At 43.9% G+C, this 17,487-nt stretch overlaps 2 protein-coding genes across 3 annotated transcripts; one reads left to right on the forward strand and one right to left on the reverse strand.

Annotated features, from left to right (window-relative positions):
• Positions 1-1,119: 1,119 nt before the first annotated feature.
• On the reverse strand, positions 1,120-4,981 carry LOC106609144 (protein DENND6B). The gene is made up of 11 exons (XM_045722512.1): positions 4,844-4,981; positions 4,349-4,427; positions 3,866-4,008; positions 3,303-3,514; positions 3,103-3,202; positions 2,861-3,015; positions 2,628-2,786; positions 2,478-2,529; positions 2,303-2,399; positions 1,841-1,904; positions 1,120-1,712 (listed from the first exon to the last, which is right to left on the reverse strand). The coding sequence occupies exons 1-6, from the start codon at positions 4,979-4,981 to the stop codon at positions 2,989-2,991; spliced, it is 699 nt and encodes a 232-aa protein (XP_045578468.1). The 3' UTR covers positions 1,120-1,712; positions 1,841-1,904; positions 2,303-2,399; positions 2,478-2,529; positions 2,628-2,786; positions 2,861-2,988.
• Positions 4,982-6,004: 1,023 nt separating this feature from the next.
• lkha4 (Leukotriene A-4 hydrolase) lies at positions 6,005-16,037 on the forward strand. 2 transcript variants are annotated; one of them, XM_014207491.2, is made up of 18 exons: positions 6,005-6,280; positions 7,272-7,402; positions 8,263-8,383; positions 9,152-9,325; positions 11,194-11,246; positions 11,356-11,428; positions 11,559-11,699; positions 11,795-11,818; positions 11,914-11,984; positions 12,165-12,276; positions 13,212-13,356; positions 13,449-13,552; positions 13,662-13,732; positions 13,896-13,950; positions 14,061-14,156; positions 14,269-14,351; positions 14,432-14,536; positions 14,695-16,037. In XM_014207491.2, the coding sequence occupies exons 1-18, from the start codon at positions 6,125-6,127 to the stop codon at positions 14,825-14,827; spliced, it is 1,848 nt and encodes a 615-aa protein (XP_014062966.1). In that variant the 5' UTR covers positions 6,005-6,124; the 3' UTR covers positions 14,828-16,037. The 2 variants fall into 2 exon arrangements, with proteins under 2 accessions (XP_014062966.1, NP_001133592.1); NM_001140120.1 differs by having other exon boundaries at positions 6,124-6,280; positions 8,242-8,383.
• Positions 16,038-17,487: the final 1,450 nt, after the last annotated feature.

The raw sequence follows: 17,487 nt of genomic DNA on the forward strand, positions 1-17,487 counted from the left end.
TTTGCTGCTATAACAGCCTCCACTCTTCTGGGAAGGCTTTCCACTAGATGTTGGAAGATTGCTGCGGGGGACTTGCTTCCATTCAGCCACAAGAGCATTAGTGAGGTCAGGGCTCTGTGCAGGACAGTTAAGTTATTCCACACCGATCCCAACAAACCATTTCTGTATGGACCTCGCTTTGTGCACGGGGACCTTGTCATTCCAAAACAGGAAAGGGCCTTCCCCAAACTGTTGCTACAAAGTTGGAAGCACAGAATAGTCTAGAATGTCATTGTATGCCATAAGATTTCCCTTCACTGTAACTAAGGGGCCTAGCCCGAACCATGAAAAACAGCCCCAGACAATTATTCCTCCTCCACCAAACTTCACAGTTGGCACTGCATTGGGGAAGGTAGGGTTCTCCTGGCATCCGCCAAAACCAGATTCATCCATCAGACTGCCAGATGGTGAAGCGTGATTGATCACTCCAGTCCAATGGCGGCGAGCTTTACACCACTCCAGCCAACGCTTGGCATTGCGCATGGCTATCTTAGGCTTCTGTGCGGCTGCTCAGCCATGGAAACCCATTTCATGAAGCTCCCGACTAACAGTTATTGTGCCGACGTTGCTTCGAGGCAGTTTGGAGCTCGGTAGTGAGTGTTTCAACCGAGGACAGACGATTTCTACGCGCTTCAGCACTCGGGGGTCCCGTTCTGTGAGCTTGTGGGGCCTACTACTTCGTGGCTCCTACTACTTCGTGGCTGAGCAGTTGTTGCTCCTAGACGTTTCCACAAATTTGACAAACTTCCTTGTTGGAAAGGTGGCATCCTATGATGGGGCCACATTGAAAGTCACTGAGCTCTTCAGTACAGGCCATTTTACTACCAATGTTTTGTCTATGGACATTGCATTGCTGTTTGCTCGATTTAAAAAACCTGTCAGCAACGGGTGTAGCCAAAATAGCCGAATCCACTAATTTGAAGGGGTGTCCACCTACTTTTGTACATATAATCCTAATCTGAAATCTAAGATTTTGGAACCTGGATATTTAGAGGCGTTCCAATGTAGTGTGATTTGTTTGTGCTTGATCAAAAGAAAATACTGAGATTGATGAAAGCCTCAAAATGTACGTCACTTAAATGTAATTCACCCCTTTTATAGGTTTAATGACAGGAGTTTTAAACTCAACAAAATAAAACAAATGTAGAAAGTGCATATGATATTCATATTTTACACTAACAACTACGCATGTTTCTTCTGAAAAGCTGGAATAGAGCAAAAGGCTATACTCAAACCTGTCCCTCTCCACAGGTGTATACTTCAATCCCACTAGTAACAATCAGCATACTTAATGAAGGCATAATCTCATAAAGTCTACATTTCAACTACTCTATTCCCCTTGACCTAATGTTATTGTCAAGATGAACCATAGCTATGTTTCTCATATTACCTAAAACTTCTAGTTTGCTACATTATAAATCGTCATTATCTTACTCAGATGGGGGTAGTGGTTTGGCTGATGGCAATACTTTTAGTTTCAGGTTGTTTTTAAAAAGACTAAAAACAAAAACACTTCAGCTTCTGTATATTCAGCAGTGTCAGTGTTAGCGTCAGTATCTGTGTAGTACAGTCCGCAGGTCCTCTGGTAGAGAGTTGGTGATTGTCTGGAGGTATCCCTCTAGTTTCCCCAGTGCCCCTTCCTTCACTGGGAGCTGCTGCTTGCCAGCCTTCATCTGGATTGGGGGACAGACAGACTATAGTACACAATGGTTTGTGGCACAGAATTAATTTCTTACACTAAATATAGCATGTTCCAAATGGTTGAGGAGAGTGTAATGGACATAGTGATGGTTTTACTGACCAGTTTCTCTCAGCTTCAGAACCAGGTCCACCTCTGACTTGCCTTTGGTCCAACCCAGCAGGTCCTGGGTGAGTAGATCATGAACAAAACATTCAAACGAACCAACTTATGGGTAGGGAAAGGACTCCTAACTGAGGTAAAGTCAGTGGAGTCGTGTGGTTGAGTTTATTGGTCACGTGATGCTCTGTAAGTAGAGTTAAACTAATGTCTTTAGGTGCGAGTGAACAAGGCGGTGGGGATCAACTAACAGCATCACAGACAACCTCTAGGTGGAGACATTCTACTTTCTGGGTCATCTCCCTGTGTCGCAGGCAATACCAGCCATCGAAGTTGGGGGACCTGAAGAATTTCCTACTAGGCCATACATCGAAGTGCAATGCATTATGGATGATTTGTTTAGAAAAACATGTGCCACAACTAGATACAATAGTTAGAAATGACAGATGAGGTGGCCAGACTCACCTGTACAGGCCCACCCAATCCCCTTTGAGCACAGAGGTGAGCTGAGGTCCAACGTGCGCCAGACTCCCCATGAACTCCTCGACTGAAGGAAACGGATCTGAAACACACACACACACCATATTCAAACATAGTATCAACATACCATAGAAACAGGTTTGCTATCCATGTCACCCACCTTCCAATGAGTCAGACCTCTAGCAGAGGCATAGGCTGGCCAGGTAGAGTTCCTGGGGCAGACAGACAGGTGAGACACCCAGCATGCAGCAGGACAGACAGTCTATATAAGGGTGGGATGTATGTGTGGTAGGGAAGGCAGTCCCCTCACCAGTGGGATGATGAAGCTCTGGGTGAGTTCTAACAGATGTCTCCTCAAGATGGCACTCTGCACCTCAGATAACCTCTTCCTCTGGATCCCTTTTTGGAGTCTTTTGATGAGACTTGTCTTTTTGAAGGAACGTTTTATGTGCTGTGTAGATACCTACAGCTTGGGAGAACATGTTTTTACACACCAACTCACTCTCTCAAACCATGTTGGTTCCATAACTCCAGATGTTTTACCTGACTTAGTGTCCAGTGTTTTCAGCTTGGCTGGTTTCTTCACCTGCTTAGGCAGATCACCTGACATCTTGAGTTCGCCAAGGCGTATAATGTGGGGCTAGGACTGGAAGGTCTTTATGAAGAAGGGATTAGTGACCCCCAGAATCACATTGGGACTGGAGAGGAGAGAGAAAGGGAGCAGGGTGAGTTGAGTTGCCCCTCGGGTATGACAGAGTATAAACAGTGTTTAGAGTAAGCCCTACTCGCGGTGCCTGTGTCGTAGTGGTATACTCCTTAAACTCAGCATCGTGTATGGTGAAGTAGGGCCTGTAATCACAGCAATACCGCAGTGGAGTAATCGAGCTGTAGGATGGGAGAAAGACAAATTTCATTTTACTAACTCACCGAGTTACGGTACATACACATGACGCCAAATGTCATATTTCATGCATTTTCTGTTTACCTCCCTAGGGCAAGCACGGTCTCCGAGGAGACAGTGGGAGAGGGCTCCCTGACAGTGGCAGCATGGGCTCCCCGAGCAGCATGAGCTCCCAGAGCAGCATGAGCTCCCAGAGCAGCATGAGCTCCCAGAGCAGCATGAGCTCCCAGAGCAGCATGAGCTCCCAGAGCAGCATGAGCTCCCAGAGCATCTGCATCAGGAAGGACTGGAAACACCTGGACAGGTCAGAGGGCAAAGGTCAGTTCATATACAATGCTGCTTTCACTAATACAATGCATCCTCAAATTAAACTGAAAATACAGCTAAGTTCAAGCCATGTAATTTACACAAACAGATACCTAACTATTTACAGGATATGTTTAGATTTTCACTTAGTTGAAGAGGTCAAGCTCATGTATGGTCGGTAACATCATAGGGGCTGGTAGAAGATTCTGGTTATAACAGAAACATACTTTTTAGATGAAGTCCTCTAGCGATACCCATCAACTAACATCAACTTTACTAACATCATGGAGAAGTCATATTTTCATGGGCACGTGGCCCATTATGTAAAAAGCTACACCAACCTCCTTTTGTGCCCGTTTCTCCGGGCTTCCCCCTGGTTTGTCGTTTTTGGATGGGATCCTGACCTGCATGACCACGCCCATCACAGGCAGGTTGAGTGTCAGCCCTGGCACCGGAGATTGCCATTGGTCAATCTCGTTGCACACTGCATGGTGGGAGGGTGAGAAAGATAAAGTTAGGGAAGTAGAGTCCAGACTGTACCTTAGAGCCCTAGTTAACTATAACGGGAGATGAATTACAAATAAGACAAGAAGTTATACATCTCCCCACCTGCTTCAAGGCAAGGTTCCAACTTCTCAAAATACTCTGGAGCTATGATCTGCAGTAGGGACTGATAGAGGTGGGCATACAGTAGTCTGGACACCAGTACAAGAGACTAGCGAGAGAGTGAAAGAGAAAGGCAGGAGGGAGAATGAAAGAGAAAACCAAATGTGAATACATTGTGGTTCTGATTACTAATCAGATCTGGAGCATAAGCTTCTCACCTTCTGAAAGTAGCCTCTTGACAGCGGCGTCCTTGACTTGTCTGAAGTAGACATAGCCATAGAAATGGGCCAGCTCTCGCTGAGGGAGAAAGGAAAGGGGGAGAGATTAGATAATAAGTTATTGCAATGACGGAAGTTTAGTGGTGGCTGACATGAATATTCCACTCCAGTCATTGATTTCAGATTAGATGTCCCTACCAAAGAACCAAGCATAACCCTAAAAAGGTAAGCAGCCAAACTGTCCCTGGCTTGGACCAGTAGTCAGACCACAGTAAACGACCGATGACAGACGCCCAATCCCAAATTAACCCCTAAGAGTAAGCCCTACACCCTATGCACTTGGGGAGATGTGAGAGGACTTGGTTGATATAAGCAATATAGTGAAACTTTCACCTAGCCTATCAGAGGGCAACTATTACCCTATTGCTTACACCTGTCAAATCCAATCAGATCTTCATAAATATGATTTGGGATTGGGCCAGACAGAGGGCTCACCAGTAGTGTGTGATGGGTGCATCTCTGCTGTAGGCATCCTCCTCTACAAACCAGGAGCCCCTGCAGCCCACAGACTGATGCAGTCTGAAGCTGAACTGGGTGTCCCCAAGGCATCCTGGGAAACATCACACAGGTCATGTGACTGATATAGATTTTTGACCCAATCCCAAATCGACCCCTAGACCCTACTTCCATACACTTGTGGAGATCTGAGTGGATTTGACAGGTGCAAGCAATTTGGTAGGGATAATCAACTAAAATCAGCCGTGGCAGATCTTTTCTTGAGCAGCTGGTCAGAGGGCCAGAACATAATTACAAATCATTTGTAGACTGCAAATTTCCCGCAAGAAGCCCAAACGGATGTAATATTTGAATAAAACATAATTTCAAACTTTGCTTACTTTGGGGGCCAAATAAAATCACCCGTGGACAAACTTCGGCTCACAGGCCACCAGTTGGGGAACCCTGCAATATGGTAATAGTTCCAACTTCTGATAGGATAGGTGGAAGTTTCACCATTTTGCTAAAAGCCATCAAATCATGTCAGATCTCCACAAGTGCATAGGGCCCTGGATCGATTTGGGGTTAGGCCTCTGACTCTGATTGTAATGTATTTTGTGATGACAGAATGTGTAATCTAATACACTTAGCTGAGTAAGAGTCAGGGAAGGACAGGTAGCAAACGCTAGTTTTCTGGAGTTTAAAGGAGAGGAAGCACAATCGGGGTCTTACAAAATGATTTATTCATTGACAGGCAACTAGCTTGTTAAGTATGGGGTGCATCGCAAAAAGTATGAGCATAAATTCATTTCATACTTCCTTCTCAGTGAGTTTCACATGGTGTGGGTACACCTGCTGGAATAGAGGAAAAAGTGCCAATTTGTCATGATGTCACTATTCCACACATTCGCCGGCTGGCCAGATTATGAAACACATGAGAGGTTGAAGTGGACCAGGTTGATTTCTTTAGTTGTTCTGCAAAAAAAAAGCTAAAAACAAGTGGTATTGAAAGACTGCTTTGAAATCAACATGATTAAAATGTTTCCCCGAAGTGTTTACTAATGCAAATATATAGATCGTTGAAAGGGGACGGAAAGCTCATTCTGGTAAATGTACTGGTTTGATTATTAATTTAGAAAGAAACTCACGTTCAGCTCCAGTGTAAACTACAACTCCCACAATGCATGCAGCAGGGCGCTGTCAGATGGACGTGCGGTGAGTTGGGTTGTAGTTCATAGCTAATGCAAGTGTTTAGAGTTCTCTCATGATCCTGGACCGAACATGACTTCAGCTACAGACCCCTGCTCATTTTCCTCATTTTCCAAGTGCGTTACCAAGCACCTGAATCTCACCTTCCATGTGGATTTTGACAGCCATGTCCTCAAAGCTAAGGTCGCGCTCACCGTGGAGGTTTTAGTGGATAATTTCACGTCTTTGGTACAGTATTTATCTAATTTCTCAATCTGGTTATGCAGCAAGTTAACGTTAGTAAACTAACGTTAGCTAGCCAAGTTCATTCATTCTTGCTAGCAAATGCCTTTGACGTGGGGAAAAAGCCTTGTTTCAGTACACATTGTTTCGGGTGGGTATAATTTGTGGAACGTTCCAACAGGGATCCGTTCAAAAAATGTCTTAAAGTACAAGGTTGCCTTCAAACAACGCATACAAAGTAGCATGATCAATTCACCTAGCTAACTAGCTGCCGAATAGGCATCATCTCACCACGTAGCTTATTCTTAATGTTTGTCCATAGGCTACCAGAGTGAGGACAGACATTTTTCAGAAATACACTTAATGAAATAACCCACTCCCTACCCGGTATCTTATTCTGCCGCTATACAACTTTGTATGCGTTTGTTGGTAACCTTGTTATTTACGAAGTTTTTGGAGCAGATTCCTGTTGGAACGTTCAACAAATTATACCCACCCCCTTGTTGCAGTTGTAAACCTTGTTTCATTTCACCTGTTTCACTACACTGCTACAAAGCAATTGGTGGAGCTTATCAGACACACAATGTATCACACACTGCTGCAAGACAAGCTCTGATTTGAATCTCACTCATTGCAAATCTGATCATTAGTGGGTCACATTCAGGAATGATATGTAGCTAGCCATATGTGCTTTATGACACTGTTCTGCTCAGTGACAGTAAGACTTTGACAGGTCGGGCTGGCATGTGATACCAGGCGCGTGAACTTTAGATCGGAGTGGAGACTGTGTTACTCACAGCAGGTGTAGAAAATGTAGTCAGCCTCTCAGGGCCAGGTAGAGATAGAATGATGTATTTCTTATGGTTACAGCTGTTTTACAGTCACGATCTGGGGGAAGTTGGAGGTTATTGTAGTTGCTGACACTGTTGGTTACCCAAAAGTATTGCCCCACTTCCCCTTTCTTTCTTTCCTCTCTCTCTCTCCTTCCTACCATCAGACCCTTGACACGAAGGACCTGAAGGTCTCCAAGGTAACAGCCAATGGACAGGCAGCAAAGTTCACTCTGGGAGCCAAGCACAGCTTCATGGGAACCCCTTTGGAGATCACACTGCCATTTGACCTCTCCAGGTAACTGTAGGGGAAGGGTCACAAAGACCCTCCCCATTATTGATGAAGGGGACCTTAAGAATCATATGCTCACTATTATACTGTTGCTATGTGTCTGAAACTCTGCCACTATACTTTTCACAAGCTACCTATATTAGTCTTTGCGGTTACGCCATAGCTGTTGCCAGAGCGTGCCTGCAGGCTGGGTGTGAGTTTGACCGGAACTAGGTAAAGAGCTGAGAAGTAAACACTATCTGGTTTTCACACTTTTTGATCTCGTGTGACAGTGGAAAATGCAGATGATACTTAGAATTTAGAGAAGCTACTATACTAGGTTACCTTATAAGGTAATCTCAGCTTATTGCTGCACACATACATTGATGTAGATGATCACACCACCAGGGACTGACCACAGGTATATAACCAGCTGCGCCCTTTGCTTGGTTGCAGAACTTACTCTGAGACATACATGCTGTGTTTCTATTGTTAACTTCTGCCTGCAATTGCATTAATAAAGGTTTGATTGATTTACTTAAAGAAGATATTGTCTGACTGCTGATTTCACCAATAAGCCAACGATTGACAAGGAACAAGGAACCTACCCCGACATAAGCACCCCCTCTGTCTCACTCTCACACTTTAGAGGCCTGTTCAGGAAGCTGTAATGTTACAGAACATCCAGATAGAAATGAATTGTGTAGAACAGATATGATTGTCATATAGAGTAGGGAATAGTGTCTTCTCTATTCATTCCATTTCTATCTGTAACTTTCAGAACACTGCACATCACTGATTCCACCCCAGGTAACTCAACCCTCAGAGATTGAACTGATGGATACTGGCTTAGAGGTAACATTTAGTGTGTGTGTTTTGTTTCTCAGGGGTCAGTATGTGATCGTGGAGGTGACTTATGAGACGGCTCCTAGTGCTTCTGCGCTGCAGTGGCTCACTCCTGAACAGACTGCTGGGAAGAAACACCCCTACCTCTTCAGCCAGTGCCAGGTCACACACACACACACACACACACACACACACACACACACACCACTGTGAGTTTATGGACATGCACAAACATGAAAAGTCTTTATTTTGGGTTGGGCTCATTCTAATTCAACAAAAGACTGCACCACGAACAGTACTTCTATGGTAAAAGTAGTTGCAAGACTGCGGCATCAAAATGGAACATTTTCACAACCTCCTCTGCAACATCTGCCGAGTGTAACTGTAGTCACGCACAGAAACAACTTCTGTTACTAGAAGTCCTTATCATTCTTATTATTTTTGGTTGGATGCCAGTCTTGCTCAACGGTCATTTTAACTGTAAAAGTAGTTGTAAGACTGTCTCAAAAGACATAACAAGGGAACACTTTCCCAACCCCATCTTCTGCAACATCTGGCCACTGGTGTTGTAATCACGCACAGAAACCTGTTCTGCTCTTTGAAGTTCCTAGCAGAAGAAAGATTGAATCATTTGATTGTAACCTGTGCCAGGTGAGGTTGCTTTTGCCCCTGCTTTCTTTCTTTCTTATATCCCCCCTCCTCTCCTCCCTCTTTTTTTGTGTATCACCTGTGTGTCCAATGGTGCAGTGTTCAGCTGCAGCACTGATAAGTTGATCATTGGCTCCTCTGTCGCTGATATTAACAGCCCTCTATATTATTGCACACACACTTTGTTTACTTACATTACTTATATTCGTCCCCTCTTGGAGATAAATCCAGATTAGGTGGTTGATGTGATAATGTGCTAATAACCACCTCAAACCCCTCCAGGCCACCCATTGCAGGAGCATGGTACCCTGCCAGGATACTCCTGCTATGAAACACACCTACTATGCCCAGGTGTCTGTCCCCAAGGAGCTGGTGGCTGTGATGAGTGCTTTACGGGACGGAGAGGAGCCTGATCCCCAGGACAGCAGCCGGATCATCTACCGCTTCAGACAACCAGTCAGTGTTTCTATTCTCGATCACTGTTTCTATTCTCGATCACTGTTTCTATCCATTTCTCCATCCAACCATCCATTGTCATCCATAGCTTAATACAGTAAGTCAGTCTTGCTTTTTGGCTTGACTGTTCAAGGCACAGCGCTCCCGAAGTAGCTGCTGATCAAACAATAATGAGTACAAGGAATGTTTAGATGAAACGGCCAGATAACAAAAGGAACTGTCGTAGTACGCCTGCAATCTGAATGAAATACACTACCAGTCAGAAGTTTGGAGTGTTTTTTTAAAATTTTTTTACTATTTTCTACATTGTAGAATAATAGTGAAGACGTCAAAACTATGAAATAACACATACGGAATCATGTAGTAACCAAAAAAGTGCTAAACAAATCAAGATATATTTGAGATTCTTCAAAGTGGCCACCCCTTTGCCTTGACAGCTTTGCACATTCTTGGCATTCTCTCAACCAGCTTCATGAGGTAGTCACCTGGAATGCATTTCAATTAACAGGTGTGTCTTGTTAAAAGTTCATTTGTGGAATTTCTTTCCTTTTTAATGAGTTTGAGCCAATCAGTTGTGTTGTGACAAGGTAGGGGTGGTATACAGAAGATAGCCCTATTTGGTAAAAGACCAAGTCCATATTATGGCAAGAACAGCTCAAATAAGCAAAGAGAAACGACAGTCCATCATTACTTTAACACATGAAGGTCAGTCAATCTGGAAAAGTTCAAGAACTTTGAAGTGCAGTTGCAAAAACCATCAAGCACTACGATGAAACTGGCTCTCATGAGGACATCCCACAGGAAAGTAAGACCGAGAAATACCTCTGCTGCAGAGGATAAGTTCTTTAGAGTTACCAGCCTCAGAAATTGCAGCCCAAATAAATGCTTCAGAGTTCAAGTAACAGACACATCTCAACATCAACTGTTCAGAGGAGAACACGTGAATCAGGCCTTCATGGTCGAATTGCAGCAAAGAAACCACTACTAAAGGACACCAATGAGAAGAGACTTGCTTGGGACAAGAAACACGAGCAATGGACATTAGACCGGTGGAAATCAGTCCTTTGGTCTGATGACTCCAAATTTGAGATTGTTGGTTCCAACCGCCGTGTCTTTGTGAGACTCCAGAGTAGGTGAACGGATGATCTCCGCATGCGTGGTTCCCACCGTGAAGCATGGAGGAGGAGGTGTGATGCTGTGGGAGTACTTTGCTGGTGACACTGTCAGTGATTTATTTAGAATTCAAGGCACACTTAACCAGCATGGCTACCACAGCTTTCTGCAGCAATACACCATCCCACCTGGTTTGCGCATATTGGGACTTTTGTTTTTCAACAGGACAATGACCTAAAACACACCTCCAGACTGTGTAAGGGCTATTTGACCAAAGAGAGTGATGGAGTGCTGCATCAGATGCCCTGGCCTCCACAATCACCGATCTCAACCCAATTGAGATGGTTTGGGATGAGTTGGACTGCAGAGTGAAGGAAAAGCAGCCAACATGTGGGAACTCCTTCAAGACCGTTGGAAAACCATTCCTCATGAAGCTGGTTGGGAGAATAACACGAGTGCCTTGATGACAGCTTTGCACAAAGGGTGGCTACTTTGAAGAATCTCAAATATAAAATATATTTTGATTTCTTCATGATTCGATATTTGTTATTTTATAGTTTTGATGCCTTCACTATTATTATACAATGTAGAAAATAGTAAAAAATAAAGAAAAACCCTTGAATGAGTACAGTAGGTGTGTCCAAACTTTTAACGGGTACTGTACATTGTCAGTGACTGGAGCGGGTACATGGCTGTGTGTGTCTGACCGCTGTGTTTGATTTATTTCACCGTTGTTGACCTTTGACACCTCCCAGGTGCCCATGCCCTGTTACCTCATTGCCATCGTGGTGGGAGCTCTGGAGAGCAGGTAGACACACCCACCCATACATATAACTATTGCCCTGTTTTCCTACTCTTTATTTGAAACGAATAAATGATCAGTGAAATATTAGTAATAAATGTTTGTTGTTTACAAGAGAGATTGGGCCCAGGTCTCGTGTTTGGTCAGAGAAGGAGTTTGTGGACAAGGCAGCATATGAGTTCTCAGAGGTGAGTTTAGCAGTATTTACTGTTATCTGTGTGGTACGTAGGTCATTTGTCTGTCCCACTCATTCTACGTCAGCAGAGTTTTTAGTATTGAAATGTCAGCCTTGCCAAAAGGTGTGTATGACCCTCTCAGACAGAGACCATGTTGAAGACCGCTGAGGGCCTTGCGGGGCCGTATGTGTGGGGCCAGTATGACATCCTGGTCCTGCCCCCCTCCTTCCCATATGGAGGCATGGAGAACCCCTGCCTTACCTTTGCCACCCCCACGCTTCTGGTGAGAGACCTTACACACACACATCACAATACCAAATCCCCCTGTCTGTGTATTTTCTTTTGTAACATTCCTTTCATCCTATGTTTATCTTCTAGGCTGGAGACAGATCCTTGTCCAGTGTAAGTAAACACTGGTGTCCGTGTCTTCTCAAGTATGTGTTTATATCTGTGTACTGGTGTGTTAACCTGTGTCCTCCTCCTGTTTCTCTCTCCAGGTCATAGCCCATGAGATCTCTCACAGCTGGACTGGCAACTTGGTGACCAACAAGACCTGGGAGCACTTCTGGTACGACACAGTGAAAACATTTTATCAATGTTCTTTTCTCGCTTGAATGATATGTTAATTGGTCAAATTAGCCATAACTGAGTATCAGACAAATGGGATTGAGAGATGGGGGGGGGAAGGAAGATCGTTTTCCGGAGTTAATGAGTTCATAATTAGCGTCTGTGCCCCTTCCTTCTCCAGGCTGAACGAGGGTCACACGGTGTACCTTGAGAGAATGATTGGCAGGTCTATGGAGAGTGAACAGTTCAGACAGTTCAAGGCCATGGGCGGCTGGAAGGACCTGCAGGAATCGGTGAGAGAACACGCACACGTGCATGAGTACACTGTAACACACTGGTACATACAGGAGTACACTTAAGCCTTGTTCACATTGGCAGTTTGAAGTGACTCAAATCCTTTTTTTATATATATATCTGTTATTTTTCCTGGAGTTTGAACACCCAAAAAGCACATGGAATTGGATATTTCAAGTCACCACCTTTCGTAGGTGGTTTGAAGTGAGTAATACATCTGATTCCTGGCCGTGCGACTTGTTTTTAAAAGGTCAAATCGGATTAATTTGCTCTCAAGCGGTTTTTATTTGGCATATCTTGTTGCTTGCTAGCTACTCTGTCAGTTTGACAAGAACATGTGGTAGCTAAATAACTTGTTAATTATTTCCAAACATTAGTGAGTGTGCTAGAGAGATAAACAGCCACCTAGCTAGCTAGTTGACTGCTGTGGCTAACCAAAAAGGCCTTGTTTTGAAAGTTAGGTCATATCATTTGAAGCTTTTTAAATGTGTTCTAACACTATGATTTTGGTCATTCAAAGCAACTGGGAAACGTCCATGGCAGGCTTTGTCACCTTAGCTTGCTACATAACTTCTCAGTTGATGGGAAGCACGAGCACCAACACCAATCAGCCTACACCACTGTGCACACACCCTTCGTTACCATGACAACTAGCGTAACCATGTCAGCTAATGACTGCTGTCTGAACACACAAAAATCAAATTTGGTCACTTGTAACTTCCTGTTTGGACAGTCGGTATTCCAAAAATGATTTTGGAAAACAAAACTGATTTGAGCTTTGAGGCCTGCAGTGTGAACAAGGCTTAAGTAATGTGTCCGACTTCACTGAAGTCACTTAGCTGTTCATTCATACCTGTGTGTGTTTGCGTTTGTTTGTGTGCGGGTGCAACTGTGTATGCCCGACCTTATCTGATCTGTTTCCTCTGTCTCCCAGGTGAACACGTTTGGGGCCAACAACCCTCTGACCAACCTGGTTCCCAACCTGAATGAGGTGGACCTTGACGAAGCCTTCTCCTCTGTCCCCTACGAGAAGGGTTTCTCTCTTCTCTATCACCTGGAGGAGCTCATGGGAGGACCTGGTGAGACACACACACACACACACACAGTTGCATTTCATTCAGTAATAAAAATGAAGTCACTTGCTTCATGTAATTGGCTGTGTCTCTTACAGAGGTGTTTATGGGTTTTGTTAAGTCGTACATCCAGCTGTTTTCTTACAGCAGCGTCACTACTGAGGAGTGGAAGCACTACCTCTTCACCTATTTTAAGAACAAGGTACAGTAACCACCGCTCTCCACCTAACCAAGTTGCTATCAAATCCTCTTGCTGTGGCTCTTGAACTTCTCTCTGTTTCACCTTTACTGCCCCCCCTATCCGATCACAGGTGGGCATCCTGAATAAGGTGGACTGGAACGCCTGGATGTACACCCCTGGGATGCCTCCCGTCAAACCACAGTGGGTTTACCTTACCATTTCCCTTGAGAATCACTCACCTGGCTGGCTGTTACACCTTTGAGCCCCACTTCTGTTATTTTGCGGGTCTGTTTTTAGTTGTCACTGTTTACCTGTCCATTCAATCGGAGGTGTGTGTTAAATCGATGCCACCCTCCTCCCCCAGATATGACAGCACCATGGCAGACGCCTGCATCGCGCTGTGTAAGAGATGGGTGAAGGTGAGGGTACATGCTCCACATTGATAATGTGTATGTTCTAGAAACCTCAGGATGATAGAACATAGCATTTTTACAAGTATTACTGTGGTGTTTAATTTCTCTCCCTCTAGACCAAGGAGGGGGATCTGGGGAATTTCAGTGAGGTGGATGTGAAGACTCTCTCCACCCACCAGCTCATAGAGTTCCTGTCTCTGCTCTTGCAAGAGGTAGACACGCCTCACTGTCACTCACCTGGTCGTCATAGCAACCTTCCATAAAGCCATGCGATCGCTCTATTTGAATCCAAAGCGGACCAATGACCATATCTCCTCCCCCTAGGAGCCCCTCCCCCTGAGCCATGTGAAGAGGATGCAGGAAGTGTACCAACTCAACGCCTTCAACAACGCAGAGATCCGCTTCAGGCGAGTTCCTGTTCTGGGGTCCCATCGTGCAGTATGTGTCTGTGTGTCATTGTCTCTCACTGTTGGCTCCCTTCTTCCAGGTGGCTGCGGCTGTGTGTCAAGTCCAAGTGGGAGGATGCCGTTCCCATGGCACTGAAGATGGCGACAGAGCAGGGGAGGATGAAGTTCACACGGCCACTATTCAAGTAACCGACGGCGCCACTATCTGAGAGACAATCTCTGTTATTAGATGCCATGCGGTGTTGTGCTTTCTGGATCAAATTATTTCCTATTCTCTTATTTAGGGACCCTTTGTGTGTGTGTGTTCTACCTAATCACTCTCTTTCTCCCTCCCTTCTTTTAGAGAAGTGTATAACTTTGATAAGTATCATGAGGAGGCGGTGCGTGTGTTCATAGCCCACCGGGCAGCCATGCACCCGGTAACAGCCAATCTGGTGGCCAAGGACCTGAAGGTGGACACCGACAAGAGCACCTGATTCTAATTGGAATCCCACCAGAAGCACTCCAAGACTGGCATTATTACCGGTTCACACACCCCACCCCGTTGCCGGAAACGACCAGAGAAAGCTAGAGAGAAGCTTCCAGCCGCACCCCCACTTTTTAATAACAGTCTCTACTTTGCTTGGCAGCTATTCAGAATTGGCTTGTTTCTGTTTGTTTTACATTAATGTTTGTGATATGTCGAGCAGGGTTGGGGTCAATTCTGAATTTTTGAATTTAATTCAATTTGAATTGGCCACACCCCACAGGAAACAGAATTTGAATTGAAGGAAGTAGAATTTATTTAAACCAATTAAACTAAGGCCTGAAGTCTATTAATTTTACAAGTCTTTTATAAAAAGCATATGCCACTTATTAATGCAAAGAATACACATGCCATTTTAAATATTATGGCTCTATTCAGTCAGATCTGCTTTAGCAGACATCCGCAACGGAGGTGGAATTGTTAGATCTGTCAACTCTACACGGCATTGCATTAACAGAAATCCCATGAAGCCTTGTTTACAAGTTGAACACTGGGATGTGAGATGTAATCTACACCTCGATTAGGATGATCGAAATTCTCATTTTGTTTAATGATTTTTCAATTTGAGCATAATTGTTTCTATATAGCCTAAACTTTCTTGTTCTGAATTTCTAATGCAAAGAATACTATCGCAGGTTAACAGTTGATCTGATTGAATATAGGCTTTAGTTTGATTATAACTCAAACCAGTATTTTTCTTTGTCATTATAGGTTAGCTTATTCCCTTTCATACAATTGTTTTATCTAATAACTTCTGGGAAATGTATTTGGATATTTAAAAACATGAAGGGAATTATTATAGACAACCCACAACATGATCTTAGAGTATTTCAGACCACTGTAATTATTTCAAATTGTTTTAAGAGAATGAGTTTTAAAAATGAAATGTTTCCTTATGGTATTGGTAACCATACATGATGTCAAAACAAACATTTCTATCATAATGTGTAGAATTCGCAACTCAATTCAGAATTGACTTCAACCCAGACATCGAGGTATTCATCTCAGGGCAAATAAGTTTTTTATTTAATACATTTCTTTTGGAAACTCATTTTAGAATGGTTAAATCTTGTCCAGAATGCAAATACAGAACCTGTGTGAATTAGTTGCAATTATCTCATGCTTTCTTTGACGCCATTAAACACCATTATCAGAGAGTAGTGAATGTCTCGTGTTTTTTCCTGTTTCTTCAGGATCAGTTGACAGTATTAGGCAGTCTCACGTCCCGGCATTTGCCCTCTAGCAGTAATTCTGAGAAGTGAAGAAAGAATCTGAGAGATGGTTACCAATCAACACTGGACTACAGACCTCCATCACATTCTGCTGCTTCAGACAGAGAAGGGTTGGTAGGTAGATGTGCTGGATCTGGGATATGTGCTGTGTAGGATATAGGGCACCCAGATTGAGGCCAGGATTCAATCTGATTGCTGGTTATAGGCATATATCTCGAGATTGAGCCGGCATGCAGCATTTACTGTGAATGGGATCTCTGGGAACGCGGGAACATTGCCTTTAAAAGCTGCAATGCCTATAGCACATGATCGGATTGAATCCCTGCCTGAGTGTTGCCTTGCAATTACGGGGTTGTGGGTTCAAATCTCAACTCTGTGTTTTGAATGTAGTCTTGGAAATCCAAGACCTAAGGCAACGGCAATAGTTTGCTGGACTATTTTGAATGCATTTTCACAGTCTGTTAAATATACATATATGAAGAGACAAGCTGTAAACGAGCTGGTGCCTCAGGTTTAGGAGCTTGTCCTCCAATGACAGGTCATGGGTTCAAGACCTGTGCGCACCACTTGAATGCTACTCGGAGTCAATGAGCAGCGGTTATTGAGAAAATCTCATTTGTTTTCAATAGACTTCTCTATATTTTAAAACGAAGGGCCCTATTCAATCTGTATCGCTGATGTGTTACAGATTGCGCAATATACATTCTAAAGTAATTTCCGATTAAGGCCAACATATACAGCGTTAAATGCCATCTCCGCCAACGCGGAAACATTGCCTTTAAATTACAATTGGGCTTTAGCGCTGAACTTCTGTGATAAGCATTGATCTCGATATAAAAGAATAAGAGCCCACTTTTTCCAGACGTTTTTCTCCATAACCGCTGCTGTCCACCCTTTCGAACCCAAGGAATTTACCCCTCTGCCTCTGCTTATTACTCCCATCCAATCAGCCATCATTGTGTGGCAGCCACTCCCTCAGGTAGCCTTGACTCACTGACCAGCGAAGTCCTCAATATCCAACCATGCTCCAGAACAGGCACCTGTGTTCATGCCTACAACCCTGTGCTTCAGGGGCCAGAGCCACAGACTCTTTTACACTTCCCTCTGTATTTTTTACATTGAGAATTGAAGAAATCCACACAAAACAGGTATTTTGAACCTACAACTCTTTGGCTACAAGGCAGGGATTTAACCCCAGAGCCACAGACTCAACCATGGAATAGTTATTTCCATATATTTATCATTAGCAGCACACTCAACAATGGAATAGTTATTTCCATATATTTGACATTAGCAGCACAGGTAATGAGACTTAAACCCACAACCTCTTGGCTTCATGGCAAATATTTAACCCCAGAGCCACAAACTCCTTGAGATA

Source organism: Salmo salar, chromosome ssa07 (genome assembly GCF_905237065.1).
Source record: "Salmo salar chromosome ssa07, Ssal_v3.1, whole genome shotgun sequence".
Lineage (NCBI taxonomy): Eukaryota > Metazoa > Chordata > Actinopteri > Salmoniformes > Salmonidae > Salmo > Salmo salar.